This window comes from Carassius auratus, chromosome 49 (genome assembly GCF_003368295.1).
Source record: "Carassius auratus strain Wakin chromosome 49, ASM336829v1, whole genome shotgun sequence".
Classification (NCBI taxonomy): Eukaryota; Metazoa; Chordata; class Actinopteri; order Cypriniformes; family Cyprinidae; genus Carassius; species Carassius auratus.
In genome coordinates this window covers 11,128,547-11,146,674 of record NC_039291.1, presented here as the reverse complement: position 1 = coordinate 11,146,674, position 18,128 = coordinate 11,128,547, and the positions used below count along the sequence as shown (strand labels likewise).

Genomic DNA, 18,128 nt, shown 5'->3' with positions numbered 1-18,128 from the left:
CTGCCGGGTGTTAGATTTTTTTTATAGTCACTTATTTGCTTTAAAAAGTATTTTAAAATGTCAATGACGTCATACACATCGTACGACCCAGAGATACTTCTTTACGGCAATCCTTCAGTCACTTTGGTGCTTCTCTCCGTAGACGGGCTCTGACCATAGACAGTAAAAGAAATGGACACAGCGACCCCATTGGAACTCAATTGAGACAAATGAAGCCCAGTTTTAGCATTTTTTAGCACTTCCGTTTCTGCCGCGCAGACTCAAACTAAGCTTGACGACATCAGCAACCTGTCTGACAGATGTAAATCTTCTAGTAGCTGTGCGTGCAAACTGCCATCGTTAATCTTGCAGAGACGGCGAGCTTGAGCGGGGAGTTCTTTGTCGTGAATGAGCAGGAGTAAGTATTCTGATTTATTATTTTGTATAGTATTTTAAAATGTAACGCCAGTACGCCATATTAAGTTAATTGCCTGCGAGCTTCTCCTCCTGTCTGTACAGTAATGCGACAGAGAGACGAGTGGTTATGACGCAATCGTTAGCCTATTTTTTACAAAAACTGTTTATACGGGGCCATAATCTAACATAGAAGGTAATGGAGCCCTTTATACATTGTCGTGTATCTTTAGAAATAAATAATGGACAAACAGAGTCTTTAAACGCCTCAGATGTAAAGTTATTCGCTGTCAAAGTGACGCCAAAATGAATGGGAGTCAATGGGAATGCTAACGCAAGTGAAGTTCTGCTAAAAGATGGCAGCCCCCACCCGACTTCAACTTCCGGTCGAGTTCCTTGCCCCTTGGCTCTGACCTATGGCTCTGACTCTGATGCATGCCTCGTGCCTGTGAGTCATAACTGGCTTATGATTGGCCAGTTGTATTGTCAATCCACCAATCCAAACCAGTGGTTGGCTCCGTACTCCTATTACCGCCCCATTGCTGGAATATGCTCAAACTCTATTGGCCAGTAGTGTTGAGTCCAACCTTGTTCCCAAACTACTGCTCCCGCACTGTGGAAAAACGTCTTTGGGAAAAACACTAATAACAGCTGGATAGCATTAGCATAGCACAGCCAGGATCATATTAGTCTGTGACACTGCATTTTACACGGTAAAACATCGATATTTTCTTTTAATGTCCTATTAGAAATCGCGACAACTTTTGTATATAACTAAGAGCGCCTCTAATACAACACTGAAACAATAACACTTGGGTTTTAGCGCCTTTAACCTTTGTGGCAGAGTCCTCAGTTTTCGGTATGTAACGTTACTGTATTAACGACACACACTCGTGCTTAACGAGGAAACTTCTAGAAAAAGGTTTAGTAACTCAGTCTTTTCTGGCAAATGTCACGGTGAACATCACGCTGAACAATGGCTGTTTGCCACATAGCAACTGTTTAGGAAAGCAGGAGTGCAGGAGACACGTTTGTACAAGATGCACTTCTGCAATGTGAGAATGGATGACAGTTCATTATAACGTTATAAGTTTTTTTCATGTGGAAAATCAGGGCACTCTATAGAAAAAGAGGTGTAAAATAAAAAAATTCAGTTTAAAAGTGATTCTAACATTGTTTTCTTTTTTAGGGGTGGTTTGATCTGAAGATGGCCTAGCACAGATCCTTGATGATGAGACCGATCTGAGTGAAGTTACAAGATGAGTGGAAATCATAGACTGATAGAACTGGACCTGGTAAGATGAACAGAATTATATGTCAAGTTTGTGCTATTAATGATTGGAAGAATGTTCATCTTTATGTCTCTCTTAGGCCTTTGGATCATCATCAAAGTCTTATGGTTCATCGAGGAGTATTGTCAGAAGAATTGCCACAAATCTTCCCTTAGCGCCATGCCCTCGTGTACATTTTCAGGTAACATGTCAGTTTTTGTTCATTCATATGTGTCAAAACATATAAATGAAAGAATCTTTTTTGTATTTGGAGTGCATGTTATGTTTTTAAATATTTTATATTTTAGTATTTTCAGGTTGTCTTCATTCATTTTCATTCTATTATTATCAGTGTTTTCCACCTTTATTACATTTTTTACATCTCAAAACCTTTAACACCCTCCATCTTTGGCCTTTTATTCTTCATTTCTCCCATATCATCGGATTTCTGTCCTGTTCTGTCTTGATTCCATCGTTGTGCTGACAATAAACAATCATGAATTTTGGACAGGTTTCAACTCACAACATCAAATCTAGCCTTTTCCTACCGTCTAACCTTTAAAACAAAAAGTATGATGACATTAAACTCACCTTGAAACTTTTATTACTGTCTCTGTTTCTCTCTTTTCTGCCCTTCCTTCCAGCTGTCCTGTATGTCAGGAATGCAGCATGTCTGCTCTAGGTCAGTTCTCTGGATCATTGCTGAAAAATTTAGGCCAAGAGTTCTTTTTAAAAAAAGTTTTGAAATGCTTATTTTAAAAAAACATACTGCCATTAATATTCCTTCTTGATAAAGAATGTCATCTTACTGTTCTAATTGCTTCATTATTCGCTAGGCAATGTTTAAACCGGTTTGGCTGATGCTGTTTACTTTGCCGTGGCACTGTGAAAACATTTGCCACTTGTTCTGCTGTTGTAGTTCTGACTTTGTTTGAGTGCTTGAGTGTCTGTGAGGGTTTGTTTGTTGTTGTTGTGAGACTTGTAAAGTGCCCAGAGCAGGTGTTGTAATTATTAACTGTCCTTGGGTTGTGTAGCTTCATCCATTCACTGCAGGAGCGAGTTTCCTCAACAATTCAGATGGGCCTAATGGACTTGTGGCCACACTCGCTGATGTGGGCTGGATGGAAAGCGAAGAGAGCGATGGCGCTTGCAGAAACCGGTAAACATTATTTCTAAACTGATTTAGAAAACAGAAATTCGAATGTCGTAATCATCATGTATGTATCTGTATGTCCTGCAGGTTTGAGATGGAGTCTGGGTTGTTTTTCCGTAACCAGCAGTGGAGACCCCCGAGACGTCGGCGGTCACTACCCAGCTTGCACCAGGCTGAACCTGCACCACAGAGTCAGACGATCATAAACGATGAAGCCATTCAGAAAATCAGTGCTCTGGAGACTGAGCTGGCCAAACTCAGAGCGCAAATCGCACTGATCGTTCAGGCACAGGAGCACAGCGCTCAGTCCACAGGTTGGTTGCAGTGCTGCTTTAGGATTACTAGTATATACTATTTCAGTGTTTATTAGTATTTTGAAGTAGCTTTTATTTTAATATTTGTAGTTTACATTTTAATTTGTAGTTAGAAAAGGTGTTAAATCAAAGAAGAAAGTCTTATTTTTATAATGTCATAGCATATATATATATATATATATATATATATATATATATATATATATATATATATAGGTTTTCCTGTAGAAAATCTTAACTTCCTTAAATCAAGATACATTTACTTCAGATGCAAAATGAAGATAGAAATTCTTGTTTTCTGAGAAATGTAACAAAATTAAGTGGGTTTATGCTTGAAACAATAACATATGTTTGTCAATGGGTAAGAAAAATAAACTTTGAAAAGCTAATGTTTCTGATCCTTTAGGCAGATATTTGTTCTTGCTTTATTTATACCAACTTCATTGGGATTGATTTCTGTGTCCCTTCCAATTTAATCCATAAATTGTCTTTAGATTGTCTTAAAAAAGCCTTACGTTTACCTTCACCAAAACCGTTAGATGATTTTCAGATTTTCTCAGCGTTATTTCAATTAACAAAAAAATAGTTGTAATATTTTTAGTTATAATGTAATATCAAAGTGTTGGCGTACTTGCATAAGTTATGTTTCTGGCCTCAAAATTGTATGACCTTTTTATATACAGTGTATATATAGACCTAAAATAGCACTCTGCTAGTATTAGTACTTTTTACCCATTTAAAGTCGCATTTTTTGTGTTGTTTCAGCTCCAGCACCAGGTGGTCCCCCTATACCCCAAGCTCCACCAATGGCTCCAGTTCCACCTCCGCCGCCTCCACCACCTCCTCCTCCGTGTCCCAGCATGCAGAGAAGCTATTCCGCCATTGATCTCATCCGAGAGCGGCGTGGGAAAAAGACGGAAGAGAAGACAGTACTGGATTCTGCACCTAAAAAGACAGAGCTTCCCAATATGCTAGACGTACTGAAAGACTTGGGCAAAGTGAAGCTGCGTGCAGTTAAGAGGTGAATGTTATAGGGTTATTATTGGCATACAAAGGTGTTTGTAAACACTTACCAGTAGAGTTCATTTGTCCTTTCATTCCCAGTCATCAAGAGGACACAAAAGGAAAACCTGTCGAGCCCACAGACGCCGCAGCATTAATCGCTGAGGCCCTGAAACGCAAGTTCGCTCACCGCTACCGGAGCGACAGTGAATCTGATGGCAACTTAAACTTGCTAGCTCCTGAGAATAAGAGCCATGTAGAAGCACCGCAGGTAAGAAAAATCACTTGGAAGAAATGATCTCAAACGTATATTGTTATGACGCCATAGTCACTTTGTGCCATTGCTTTTGCAGTTTGGACAGCATATGCTAAAATCAACTGGAAGGAAGAAACTGTACTAGGATGGAGCTCATCTGAGCAGGTTAATGAAGTTAACCTGATATTTCGGAATTAAAAAAAACTGCTAACTTTTCTTGTTAGCCATCAGAATATTGTTAGTATTAATTTAGGTGAGCATTCAAATGTCAAACACTATGCAGTCAGTCTGGTTTCCCTATTGGATATGTTTAATTTTGCACTTTGAAAAGTTCAACTCTATCACTACATCTTGTACAACAGCCAGTCCAATCATTAATGCCAGTTACACAAGAAATGCCTTCTTCTTGTTGAGTTTTATGTATGATTTTATATGTGGATTTTTTCGGATCTGTTGGAAGGTCAACAGTGCAAGTATTCGACCTTGTTAGATTTCTCTCATTTGAAGGGATTATGTTAAATGAAAACACCAAAGTGTGTGGATTGTTCTTTATCTGTAGTTTTTATGTGTATTTTTAACAACTTTTTGCACCAAAGTTGTCTACTTCAAAGGTACAGTTCATACTTTGTTTTTTGTAACAGTAATTATAGCAATTATGAACCATACGTTTGTGATCATACATAAGGTTTAGATGGTGCTGTCAGTAGTTGAAGAATTCTTTAATGAGTTAATTTAAAATCCTTTTTAGGTTCTAATTTATTATTTTGGAACGTTTCCATGATATGGTTCTGGAGGTAGTTATTTAACCAGTTATTCAAATACTTGAATAATGTAGTTTTGTTTGTCTATGACATATCAAGCTTGCTATTTCTAGTCCAGTGCCGTTTAATTAGACAAAAGTCTATCAGCAGAATAGTTTTGACAGTGTTTGTACCTTTAAAAGAAGGTTGTTGTTTTTTTGCACAAAAAATGTCTGCTGTGCACGAAAAATCATTGCATTTGAATATTACAGTACAGGATTTCTCAATTCAAAGATTTATACTGGATTTAATGGTCAGCACATAGGAATAGTACCTCAGAATTGAAGGGAATTTCTTAACCAAGACACATTTTTGGTTTCATTATATATTGTGATAATCTATCTAAATGGGTTGATTATATTTCACCCTGCAGAACCGTTTTTAATAGACTTTAATTTCTTGAATAAACCTAAAACTGTCAATCTGTGTCTTTTCATTTCTGTATTGAGGCTTTTATTTGGCTACTTTTTGACACCCATCACATTAAGTTCATACAGAACAGCGTGACTGCATGCTATCTGGTAGAGAAACATTTTGTGAAGTTTTATTCATCAAAAATGCAACTGCAACAAGTATGTATCAAAAGGTTATACGGCAAAGCCTTTACAAAATGGCTTGACACATAAGTCGTCTCCCCAAAATGGCTGTTACAACAAATTGTAAACAGTTTTTTTTTCTTAAATCAACAGTCTTACAGCACTTACAACAAAAATACAAATCACCTAAAATAAAGCACCTCTTCTCTTTCAAAATATCAAGAGAAGCACAAAAAAAAAACAACAACTGTCCATTCTGTACAGAATCCAAAACAATTCACAAAAATGGAATGTTCAACGTTAAAAATCAAATCATTAAACCAATTCTCCATATATTAATAATTCAGGGTCAGAGGGTCAGACAGTGCACTAAATGGACAATGTGATGAGTTTAAAATAAAAATGACAGCTGGTTTGGTCACTTAGCTTTGTGCATAGTTTTAAGGCATTTTGTAGCAGTTTTCCGAAGAGACGAGGGTGGCTTTGAGACATTCTGAGAAGGACTTCTCATTTTTCTTTACAAAATATAGAGGAGAGAGAGAAAGAGGGTTGGTGGCAACCTACAAAAGGCACCTTTTACTTCCTTGTTTCTCCCAAATAAGCAGGTCGGTGAAAACCTGAGCAAAATCCATGGAGAGTCTGCTGACAAGATCCTTCTTCCATGGTCAAAAGGGTTAATCTCTGCCACCTTTCACGGAGGGACGTTCCTTCAATACATTGTCTGAAATACAAGGGAGAGAGATGCAATGGAGCACAAATGGCATTCGTATGGCATCTGATGCGTCACACCGACACGGTTGCAGTCTGACAGATTTCGTTGATCATCAGCAGTAGGCTTCGAAATTATTTTTTACAAGTGGTTCTTCACATCTGTGCTTAAAAGGCAATTAATCACAGAACTAACATGATTCAGTTAGAAAACAACATGTGTAAACAGTCTTCAGAGGCAGCAACAGGACTGGGCTCTTCACATTTGTATTTTTGTACACAAGGAGGAAGATTGATTTGCAGAAGCACTGGCACACTCTCACACACACACGCTCGCACGCATTCGATTTCACACACATCGTCTCTTGGTGCGGTTGTAAAAACCTCTCCTTTAAATACTCAAGGTGTTTCAAATGACTTTCAGAGCAATTCGTCGTTTTAAAAATGGCACTTTAAAGCCATAGGAGGGGGTTCCTTCCTACCCCACATTCCCTTTCAGTCTTTAATCAAAGCATCAGAGTTGAATTAGTAACGCCCAAAAGAAGAAAAAAAAAACTAATAAGGTTAAATAAATACATCACAATAATAAAAATAAAATAAAATTGCAGCAGTAGCCAAATGAGGTATCTATGTATTGCTCTATGTTGAAGGGTAAATGAGCATTTAAAATTAAATAAATTAAATCTACAAATGAACGATAAAAAGGGGAAAACAAATCATCAGTGGTTGGTTGGAGATGGGTGGCGAGTAACTCAAATGTGACGTAAGGTGTTTGGCTGAGGGCAGTAGAGGTGTTCTGCGAGCGCTGGGGTGTCATGACTCTTGGCTTCCCTGAGATAAGACTCTGGAACTGGGCTCGTCTGTGGCACGGCCCGGTTCGGACTCCCCCTCCTCGGAGCTCCCCGATGCCTCGGGCTCCATGGCGCTCCAACTGGCCTTGTTCAGGCCCAAATGGCCGAGCATGGTCTGAGAGAGCCGCGTGTCCGAAAAGCGCGCCCACTCGGCAAACAGAGGCTCCACCACGTAAGTCATGAAACCTGGTGGCAGAGATCACTAGATCAGCCAGACCTTATAAATAAATCATTTATCATATTGATAATTATAATGAGATTCTTACATTATTACTATATTATAAACACAAATAATAAAATACAAAACAAACATACATTTAAACATTGTAATATTATAACATTATAATACTAGGTATTATTTCACACACAGACACAAACATTATATATACCGTATTTTCCAGACTACAAGTCGGAAAATACAACTTTTTTCATAGTTTGGCTGGTCCTGCGACTCATAGTCAGGTGCGACTTATTTTTCAAAATTAATTTGACATTAACCGAGAGAAATGAACCAAGAGAAAACATTACTGTCTCCAGCCGCGAAAATCACAGTACATTAAATAATTGTTTTATATTACAAGTTTTCTGATAAGTTTAATGTGACGAGTGGGGCGGGGCCGAGAGGCGTGGGAACGAGGAGTGAGGCCAGGTGGAGTGATTGGAGATGAGCTACACCTGCGCCCCACCACCGGTCTCCAGTCCCACGTAGGAGATGGAAGGATATAAAACTGGAGCGACGACCGTGAAGGACGAGAGAGGACCAGGCCTGGGCCATATTTTATGTTTTGGTTTTGATTTATGCGCACCAGTCGTCCGTGAGGGGCTGGTGCGCTGTTTTGTGTTTATTTTGTAATTAAAGTTTTGTTTTGATTGTGCGCCGGTTCCCGCCTCCTCCTTCCGGATGAATAGGAAGTTAGTATCATTACATTTAATTATGTTTTATTATCTTATTAAATATGCACTCATATGCATACATTCCCAGAACTCTAAACACTGGATGAGGCCAAGTTCAAAATAGTTTCTTTGGTTGATATATTAGGTTTTAAGCTTTTACAGAACTTTAAATTTAATAATGAATTACAAATTTTGCATCTGTTTTTATAATTCTATAAATAAAAAAAAATACTCTCAACAGGAAAAAAAAAAAAAAATTCACCATATTTTTTAGAATAAAATGTTATAAATCAAACAAATGTCATCTCAACAAGCACCTCTGGAAAACTCGTCAAAATGTAGATTAGGATTATGTAAGTGCTACTGAAGTAGATATTTCTGGCTCATTTTGAGAAAAAGGCCCTTAAAAGATTTATACTGTAATTGAAATCTACATACACAAATAAAATATAATAAACACTAAAATGTGTATTTTCAAAGTTTTCTTTCCACTAGTATGAAACAAGACAAGTTAGGGATGCAAAAAAACTGAAAAGTGTCTTGCCTTAAATCAATATGTATGTATATATATAGCTATTTTATTATTATTCCCTTTCTCTCATATTCAGGGGAGAATGTTCTGGTTCTTACCGATTTGAACACTGGCTATGGTGTTGGCTTCACTATCGCACAGTGGACTGATTTCAAGTTTATACTTCTTTTCAATGTCACCTAAATAGGATGAAGACAGCAAAGCACAGAGATTAGCTTTTGAACACCGTGAACTAACAGCACACTTTAAGATAATGGTCATCATGAGAACTGGGTACCTTGGTGGAAGAATTCGTCCGTGACCTTCTCACTCCACTGTTTGCTGAGCTCCCATGGTCTACATGGGTTGCAGATATCCGCACACTTCAGGGCCATCTGAAACACACGAGAATTTACCCCTTTATTTAAAAATATGGTATGCAGTCCCTTCCATTTCAAAACGGGACGTCACAACTTCAAGTACGTAAATAATATTTTTTATTTAAAGCAAACATCTGAAATGTATTCTTTTATATCTCAAAGCTGGCATATAAACGTTATATAAAAGTATATATAAACTGCATAATGTTTGTCTTTAGTGTAATTAATGCTGAATTGCAAATTCCCACCTGCAGAACGAAATGTCGATGAGAAGCGTTTCCTAAACACAAGTCGTTCTCATCCAGATGTGTCCTGAACCGGGACAGGTACTCATTCTGTCGGCTGATATCTGTGGCCAGAATGAGTGATCCCAGCTGCCTCTCTATACTCAGACTGTTAGAGACACCAGTTAAAGTCAGCCAGTCATAACAGAGCTCACTTACATACAGAGTAGTAGAAAAAAATGACTTTGAATACTAGAATGGAAAAAAGATGACTTGTTTGTGTTTTAAGAAGCCGTCATTAATATGAAAAAAAAAAAGCTTTGGAGATACTAACCTGTCTTCTGCAGGAAGATTGGAAAAGAGTTCGGTCTCTCTGAGCAGACCCACTGCAGACCTCCAGTGATGATTCTCCAGAACTGAGGTATTCTACAGAGCGACACAAACACACCTCAGTGCTGACTGACTTTGATATCTTTACAAATACTGTAATTTACTTAGAACATAAAGAGGATTGTGGGGCTAATGATGTGCTTAAATCCCATTGGATGGTGCTCTAACCCGGTACAAAGCTGCAAGGTAATGGTTGGTTTTGATGAGGAAAGGCTGGTTGACTCCAGGGTGGTCCAGATCATGTGTGGCCGCGGCCAGCAACCCTAAGAGGATGTCGAATGATGTGAGGGACTGGGCGAGCTGTGAATACACGCACAGACGACTATAAGACTACATGTAATCATCTGAAGTGAATTAAGGTACATTTACCACTGGGACAATCACCTTGGGTTCTCTCAGGTAACAGTGCATGGCCTGGGTGACATCAGCAGCATGGACTGCATTGTGGTAAGGGTTCTGATTGTGGTAGTCTTCTTGAACCAGAACTGAAACCATTCAAAGTATGAGAAAACGTAATAAAATCGATGATGCCAATCACTGTGGCATGCAGAACCTCCACCAACAAATGTGTGCAAAGTACAGAAGTTTTGTTTGGAGAATATCACAAAAAAAAAAAAACACTTACCTAGAAATCGACGCAGTTTAACCATGTCTAACTGGAAGAGCTCAATGAGACCATACTGGTTCAGCAAATTAAATGTCAAGAACACAAGACTGTTTCCTTAAAAAAAACAAAGAATATAAGAGGAATGAGTAATTGGGCAAGGCAAAACTGCACAGCCACAATTCAACCAGCAGGTGGCAGAGCTGACCACAGCTAAATGTGACGTGTACACATACAAAAAGCACAACAAATCTCACACAGACAGAGATATGAAAGGTCTTCGGAATCAAAATATTTACCATTTGTAAGTCGGTCAAAGAGGAATATATCAAAATTCCAGCTTCCGACCTTTTCAAGCATACACTGTGAGTAAAGGAAAATGAGAACACGGGAAAAATCAATAACAATAATAAACCACAGAACAAAATTTTGAATATTCAACGTAAACTGAAGTTGCAGAGTATGTTTGTGGTCCCATACCTTGGCCTGACCGCAGTAGTCCTCGTCCAAGATGTGGAGGGGGTTGAGGTGTGGCGCTCCTCGCAGCAGACGGGATGAAAGCAGGTGTCGCTGGAAACTAAAGAGCCTCCGGATTCTCCGAGCGGGAATCGTCCCTGCTGACTCAGCACGGGCTGTACATAAACACCAACCAAACAACACATGGGAATTCCATGATGCAAATGTCAGATAAAATTTGTATCCTCAATAATTAAGCTGAAATTACTCTCATATTTCAAGCTTATAGTGTCTTTAAATCCACCCCCAGCCCCACTGACTATAGTCCCTGCGGTTTGAAACTTTGGTTGCTATTGTTGCGATCGTGGTGCTCAGGCAGCCTACGAGAGGTCACGCCTGACTCGAGCACAAAAGACAAGACCAGTCTGAAGAGAGTCTTTAAAACGGAGTTTCATTCCACTACAAAAAAGTTCAGTGTACATCTTCAGTGTAAGATCTCATGACGATATTGACAATGGACCTTTTTTTGCATGCAACATTTAGCTAAAGTGACAGCACATTTACAGCATAAAGGACAGTAGTGATATTTTCAAACAAGAATATACATCCAAAGGACCCAAACTAAATCGCTTCCATCGTTTGCAATGTGTTTAGTAGCTGAATCCGAAATTGTGTCATTTTTGGTTTTCAAAACTTTAAGGTGAATTAAATACTCTAACAATTCATTTTGGTTTAAAGCTTTAAACGTATTCAGTACCCGTGGAGAAAATGACTTCCCTGTTGTGCTACACTGAAGTAGGAACGTGTGTGAGGGATGGATTCGGTACTCACAGTGCAAAGTGCGGAAATCGACGCCCAGGTACGGGTGCGAGCCTCTTCGTTCGGGTTCAAAGCCTACCTGACTTCTCACTCTCACATCTCCTAGAAGGCATCAACACACAAGTCCTCAAGAGATTTGTTAACAAACACGACATGCAGCAGATTACAGGCCTGGGTACAGGGGGTACAGAGACGGACATACACACACCGCCGATGGATGGGGAAAAGGAGAGGACAGGAAACAGACCATGCATCGCCATGCCAGAGGGACTTTTGCATTAGTATTCATACGGCTAGGAGCAAAGGAGGACGCATGGAAGAAAGACAAGCTTGTGCTTCAGCCGGGACAGAATGGAGAGGAAATCAGAGGGACTTCAACGAGGCTGGCCAAAGCTCTAAAGTCACATCTGTTAAAAAGTCATTCAATAGGCCTTTTCATCAAACTCTGGCTGTGTGTGTGTGTGTGTGTGTGTATTTGCATGAAGAGGGAGAAGGAGGGGGACGCATAAACTAACGGAGTAATGGCAGCCTCCAACATGTCAGTCACTACTGATTGGAGTTCATGTGCAGTAAAAAAGTAGTCAACGTGTAAATAAGTCAGTGAACAAATAATAAAACAGCCTCCCACCCGTATATTTACTTACTTGAAAACAGCTGTTTGAATATTACACAAGCTCCTATCAAAATACCAAAACTGTGAATTACAATTACATAAAAAACATGATTCAAATGAATCAAAAAAAGACACAACAACAACAAAAAGCAATTACAGAGTCGGATCGACCGTACAGGTGTGTAGCACGATGTCAAACATGCAACTGGCGAATAAAAACAAAAAACTAAAAAAACAGACGGAAGCTATTCGGACATGCAAAAGAAAAGACGCCGAGGTCGAAGCAGCAAGATCCAAACTACGGAGCCAAAAGTGTGCTCTCGTCTTCCGTTTTTTGCGCCAAACCTCTTGTAAACAAACCAGAGCTCATCTCCTGACCACAAAAAAAATATTATTAGAAGACATTTTAACGTGAGAAGTGACACTGATTAGACTGCCCACTGACACATTTCTTCAAGGAGGAATGGTGTGGAAAGTTATTAAAGGGAAAGGCCGTGAAAGCAAGTGAGCGGGTTTGTCTCTCCTGGTGAGATGTGTTGGTTCATACCTGGTGTAAACACGAATGAGGGTTTGATAGTTTTGTTTGTCACAGCTTAAAAACAAAACAAAAACAAAAATTACGATCAAATATAAGGTCAGGGTTAGCTTTACTAGGTTTTTGGCTACATGCTTGAGGAGGTGATGTTACTGAACGTGTAGAGACTCCAGGTGGTTATGATGTTCAAGCGTATTGCGAATTCACGGTACACTGACAGAAAGCAAAGCAGTCAGTGTGATCCGGAAGTGATGAACTCGGATGTGATGAACGAGTGTGAATACCAGCCAAATAGATTTAATGCGGAACCTAAACATTCTTACACTGTGGTGTAAAATCTGAAAGCACAGATCACTGGCCTCGTGTATAAAATGTATGTAGGTTTCATCCCAAATGGGAAGCTGATTAAAAATGAATCACAAATACAAAAATTTGAGATGTACAGCTATTGAAATTCTGCCCAATATGATTGTGAAAATCTGATAATTTTTTTCACACTATGGCTGATGCACAGCTGATATTATAAATCTATACTATATTGTTAAAAACAAGAAAAAAAAAACAGTACAAATGACTGTTACATCTCTCCGACATGCACTCTAAAAGACAAAGTGCTCTCAAAGGGTTACATTTTTGCCATAAACTATGGAGTGCAAAAGTGCCCACCTAACTTTTTCAGCAGCATTGGTTCTGGAAGTATTTTTCCCATAAGGATTTTCATAAAAGGCTTTGTTAAAGCCTTATAAGCCATGAACCAAGCCAACCAGCTGCAACATTAAAAACATTTATTTGAAACAAAAAAGTATTTGAAAATCGGACAAAAAGACAAAGATACAGATTTAATGGATTGTACTTGACTTAAGTGAGGGAAACGACTACAATCCCATGAAGCACTGCACATGACAAATAATAAATGTTGAAGTATAAACCTACTCATTTAAAACTGTTAACTATATCCATTTTTTGGCACGATTTGCAGGCCGTAATTCTCTGATTGGTGCAATTTTCCTGCACAGCATCATGGGTAATGTAGTTTCCACCATGAATTCCAATTGATACATGATGGTAGATTTTTTTAAAACCTCACAGCTCAAAACAGGTCTGTCTTTTTGTAAGTTATCGATAAAAAAAACAATTAATAATGCCACGATCGAGTAAATGAATGAAATTTGCTTATAAGAAAGATGATCAACTGCAATAAAACTACTCTTAATCACTTTCTAGTTTCCCCGTAAATTGTCTGAATTTACTGACATACAAGATACATTTTCCTTAAAAAAAAGCTAAAAAATGACTAAATATAAACCTAAGCTGATTGCTAAGTTAACCCAACATTGGATTGAGTATGTGCTTCCCAATGTGCATTTTGTTGGTACACAACATTTAAACATCAGGCCCTGTCAGATCTTTCAGTGCTGTCCTATGAAGTCAAAAGGGCACAGATAAAACTCTTGGAGGTCCCTGGGGTCAGCAATCAGGCCAAGTCGGGGCTTGATAAGTATTAAATCAAAGGAAATTTCACAGAAACGCTAAGCAATTCCCAGCTGAGCAATGACTTAAGCTGTGGATGTAATGAAGAGATTATCAGAGGCTTTTTGACTGATGGTTGAGGCTCTCCATTCTCTTTGTTACACAATCTGTTGTATAATGTGCTGTGCTTGGTGACTTCCAGTGTAGAGTGGTACATCTACCCTGTGTCTGAATTTGTTTATAGGTTGACAGTGTGCGTGCATGCGTGTGTGTGTTTGTGTGTGTGTGTGTGTGTTTGTGCGTGCATTAGGCAGGGAAGATGATGCTTACCTAGCATGCGAATATACAGAGCGGTTTGATCAGAGCTGTCATAGGAGATTGCTCCGCGTCTCTGCGGGGGTAGAGATGCAGACAAACGTCAGTATTTGCATTTACTCAAACACGTGGGAAAAACTCATATACAAGCCAAATGCTAAGCAGTGTATATTCAAATATGGCTCATACAACACCACCACAGCTTCGAGAAAGAAAAACAACTCATAATAGTTCTCTATTGTGTATTTTCTTTTCTACATTTTCGTCATATTTTGCTCAGTTCTTTGGAACCATCTGATGAAAACCAATAATTGTAAATATGCTTTTATACTAAACATTATTAAATAGTCAATGGGATTTTAAGAAGGAAAAAGAGGGCTTTTAAAAGGCCTTGAAGTGTCTTTCAAGTACAAAGATGAACAATCCACATTAAACAATCCAAAATGACCAAGTACCTTGGAGTACAACAAATACTACAGTAAATGGTAATCATTCATTAGCATTGTATAACATTTGGTACAACAACAACATTGAATTATCAAATATCTATAAAAATGCTTTTGAACCTGGGAATGCAGAGATATCAAGTCTGCCCAATATCAATAATCTTATCATATTATATTTATATTATTTTAAACCTCATAAATGACTGATATTAAAATAATGGATTATTTTGAGTTTAAATCAAACAGCATAAATTAAATTTATTCTCTTAATATAAGGACTATAGATCACATAATTAAAAAAATACAGTATGAAAAATACATAATATCATGGTATAACAAATTGCCATAAAATCAAAAATAATTAACATATATAAATATGCTATTGAACATACTTAGTGAAGCACAGATATTAAAATTCTGGCTGATACCAATAATTAAATAATAATTTTAGTTTTCTATCATAAAAAACTGATAAATAGCAGATGTTAAAATAGTTTTTTTGTCTTTTGTATTATACTATTTTGTCCATTTTGTCTAAATAAATCAAAAAGTGTATAAATTAAATCCAATAATTGAAAAAAGTGAATAAGCATCACAACATTAAAACAGTATGAATAATAAATAGATGATCATTTTAATATCTGCTAATATTTTATTTTCTGATATTTACTTTTAATAGTGTTACTGATATTATGCTGTGTTCCAGGCAGGTTTTTGAGCTCGTAAGTTGCGATTTCAAACCATGGCTAACGACTTTGTACCGTTCCAGGCAAGTCACGCCAAACTTCCTGAGCGCAAGGAATTGTAGCTAGATTATTAATTTTATTGCAACATTACATCGTCCTAAAATCGTTTTTCAGCATGTACAACCTGCATAAACACTTCATCCATAGGCAATATTATTGGGGATGCCATTGGCGTTTTGCGTGCTGTGTGACGTCAGAACTCGGAGTACATCGATCTAGTACAAGTTCACGGGTGGGAATTCACGGGTTTGACTGCCGTTCCAGTGCACTTTCACGGGTTATGGTCGGAAAAACATGGGTTACAAGTTGCCTGGAACGCGGCATTAGTATTTCTAAAGATCAACTTTTCAAGGAATGTTTGAGTTAATGATAGAGGGTAGTTGCACAATGAATTTTTCCAATACACAAATAATGCATCTCTAAACACACTCCTTCATATTTATAAGAAAAAAAAAATTTCCTCTTGATAGTAATATTAGATTTAAACGATGACATTAGGCCTTCCTTCAAGTACTTCATTAAAGTTCGCATATAATTATTCAAGTGGTCATGCAAAGAAAAGAGTAAGTAAATATATATCTCCTTATCTCGAAATACCTCTTATTTAAGTGACTGGCCAATCCGTGACTTAAATCTCAATCCTGCTATAATCACATGAAAGAATGGCATATGAAGGGCCGAATGTGAGCTCAACACTGTTAGCAGCCCAGCCTCCAGTGCGCACACACTCACACTGCAATTTCCCAGCAGCGGGAGGAAGCTAGAGAGAAGAAGCCTGCTTCACTGAATTAAACCTGCATCATCTGTCCAGTGTGATCTGCTCTCCTGCCCATTACGCTTCCACACTGGGCCATTCAGAGATTAATTCAAGAACAGACACTTGCACCGCTGCTCATTATGCAGACGCAAGTGTGATTGGCCGTCTCAGAACAGTGGGTGGAGCTCTCTATGACCGCAGCACTCGAAAGAGGCCTTTGTTCGCCGAACACGTATTTTTTACTCGTTGTTTCTTAAAGGTAGTACAGGCTTATTTGTTTAAGGATTTTACAGACATGGCTAGCAAAAAAAAACAACAACTAGAAGACAGCATAAGGGCTTGTTATAAAATGCTTTGTGAGAAGACTTGATGAACACGTACACCTTACGCTGTTGTATTTTCTTTGTTCTTTGCAAGAACTCATCCATGTGAACTCAAAACACAAGGGGATCCTTTGGAGAAGATGATGAGGAGAAAGGTTAGCTGTGAAATCATAAGACCTCGCACGTCTTGTGCCATCATATACCCAAAAAGAACCTGTGCATACGCAGACAAAGACAAGCACTGGAGCGCTTCAGCTTTTAGATGGCTGGTCAGGGTGTCCCCAGATGGCATACAATTCAGTCTCTGACGTCAATGGACTGAACCAATTTGCATACTTGATTTTTATCCATTAACAACCCTCTCGCGCCTCGAGCCTCTGCCCAATAAAACTGCAAATGCACAAAACTAGGGCTGTCACTAAAGATGGGCGATAAAAGCCGAAGAACTCAGCCTTGAGACAATATCTCAACATTTATGTTCTGGGTTTGGGTCCAGTTTTTGTTTTTTTGTCAAACGGCAACTGTTCACATATTTAATGCAATTAAAAATGTATTAACGCAAATATATATTTTAAGATTATTATATCTTTATTATACATATATATCTTTATTATACATATATATATATATACATATATATATATATATATATATATATATATATATATATATATATATATATATATATATATATATATTAGGGGTGTAACGGTTCACAAAATTCACGGTTCGGTTCGATACGATACACTGATGTCACGGTTCGGTTCGGTTCGATACGTTTTAGATACAGCAAAATGTAAAAACATCTCAACTTTTCAGAATGCCGCAAGCGCACCGCGGGTCATGTGACAAGAACCAACCAATCAGCTTCATCCTTTCCCGTAACAACGTTGAGAGCTCAGCCAAGATGAAGGAACAGCTGATCATAGTTGTATATGGATTGCAATTTTGAAATAAATTCAGTAGCAGAGCTACTGCAAGCGATTTTTAGAGCTGCAAATCCATTTATCCGTCGCTGAAATTTCCGCGTCTCATGGAGAGAGCACGTCATTGTTGCTTAGCAAAGACAGACGCCTCATGAGCGCTTCTGCCCGAGCGCTTTGGAAAGGAGGAGAAAGACGCGCTTAGCGTTTTCCATGCGTTTTTAGGCACGATATGTGAACGGCCCCTAAGGCGCTCGCTCACTCAGCACGCGCTGAAGGCTCGTTGCAAAATGTCGAATGCCTTTAACAGACCAGAAATATAAGATCCTAAAATAACCAACAGGTCTGGTGTTTGGGTTGGATTCCCTGTAAGCTATAGTGTCTAAATGCTGCAGGGATAGTTTGCTGCGTGCATGTTTCTCCTTTTTTTCGTCTTTT

At 38.4% G+C, this 18,128-nt stretch overlaps 2 protein-coding genes across 34 annotated transcripts in view; one reads left to right on the top strand and one right to left on the bottom strand.

Moving 5' to 3' along the window:
- The first annotated feature begins 957 nt into the window (after positions 1–957).
- mtfr1 (mitochondrial fission regulator 1) lies at positions 958–5,611 on the top strand. 2 transcript variants are annotated; one of them, XM_026237999.1, is made up of 8 exons: positions 958–1,106; positions 1,583–1,688; positions 1,765–1,866; positions 2,699–2,823; positions 2,905–3,131; positions 3,897–4,152; positions 4,236–4,404; positions 4,487–5,611. In XM_026237999.1, exons 2-8 carry the CDS (start codon positions 1,653–1,655, stop codon positions 4,532–4,534), a joined length of 963 nt encoding a protein of 320 aa, XP_026093784.1. In that variant the 5' UTR covers positions 958–1,106; positions 1,583–1,652; the 3' UTR covers positions 4,535–5,611. The 2 variants fall into 2 exon arrangements, with proteins under 2 accessions (XP_026093784.1, XP_026093785.1); XM_026238000.1 differs by lacking the exon at positions 958–1,106 and adding an exon at positions 1,155–1,448.
- A 97-nt stretch (positions 5,612–5,708) lies between these two features.
- LOC113066203 (high affinity cAMP-specific 3',5'-cyclic phosphodiesterase 7A-like) overlaps positions 5,709–18,128 on the bottom strand; it is a 33,584-nt gene continuing 21,164 nt past the window's right edge. For 5 of the 32 annotated variants that reach the window (XM_026237971.1, XM_026237992.1, XM_026237991.1 and 2 more), the window contains exons 2-13: positions 14,511–14,571; positions 11,575–11,664; positions 10,768–10,919; positions 10,587–10,650; positions 10,309–10,404; positions 10,068–10,168; positions 9,852–9,983; positions 9,628–9,719; positions 9,318–9,462; positions 8,988–9,084; positions 8,809–8,889; positions 5,709–7,470 (exon numbers count right to left, since the gene is read on the bottom strand). In XM_026237971.1, the coding sequence (XP_026093756.1) occupies positions 7,247–7,470; positions 8,809–8,889; positions 8,988–9,084; positions 9,318–9,462; positions 9,628–9,719; positions 9,852–9,983; positions 10,068–10,168; positions 10,309–10,404; positions 10,587–10,650; positions 10,768–10,919; positions 11,575–11,664; positions 14,511–14,571 (1,335 nt within the window). In that variant the 3' untranslated portion in view covers positions 5,709–7,246. The other 27 variants (XM_026237973.1, XM_026237997.1, XM_026237998.1 and 24 more) reach the window with 17 other exon arrangements.

What these genes read in the sequence shown, in the direction of transcription:
- mtfr1 (XM_026237999.1), top strand. Translation starts at nt 1,653, where the DNA reads ATGAGTGGAAATCATAGACTGATAGAACTGGACCTG. An exon ending in AAGCTGCGTGCAGTTAAGAG is followed by an intron (nt 4,153 to 4,235) that starts GTGAATGTTATA and finishes TTTCATTCCCAG; the next exon opens with TCATCAAGAGGACACAAAAG. An exon ending in GCCATGTAGAAGCACCGCAG is followed by an intron (nt 4,405 to 4,486) that starts GTAAGAAAAATC and finishes TTGCTTTTGCAG; the next exon opens with TTTGGACAGCATATGCTAAA.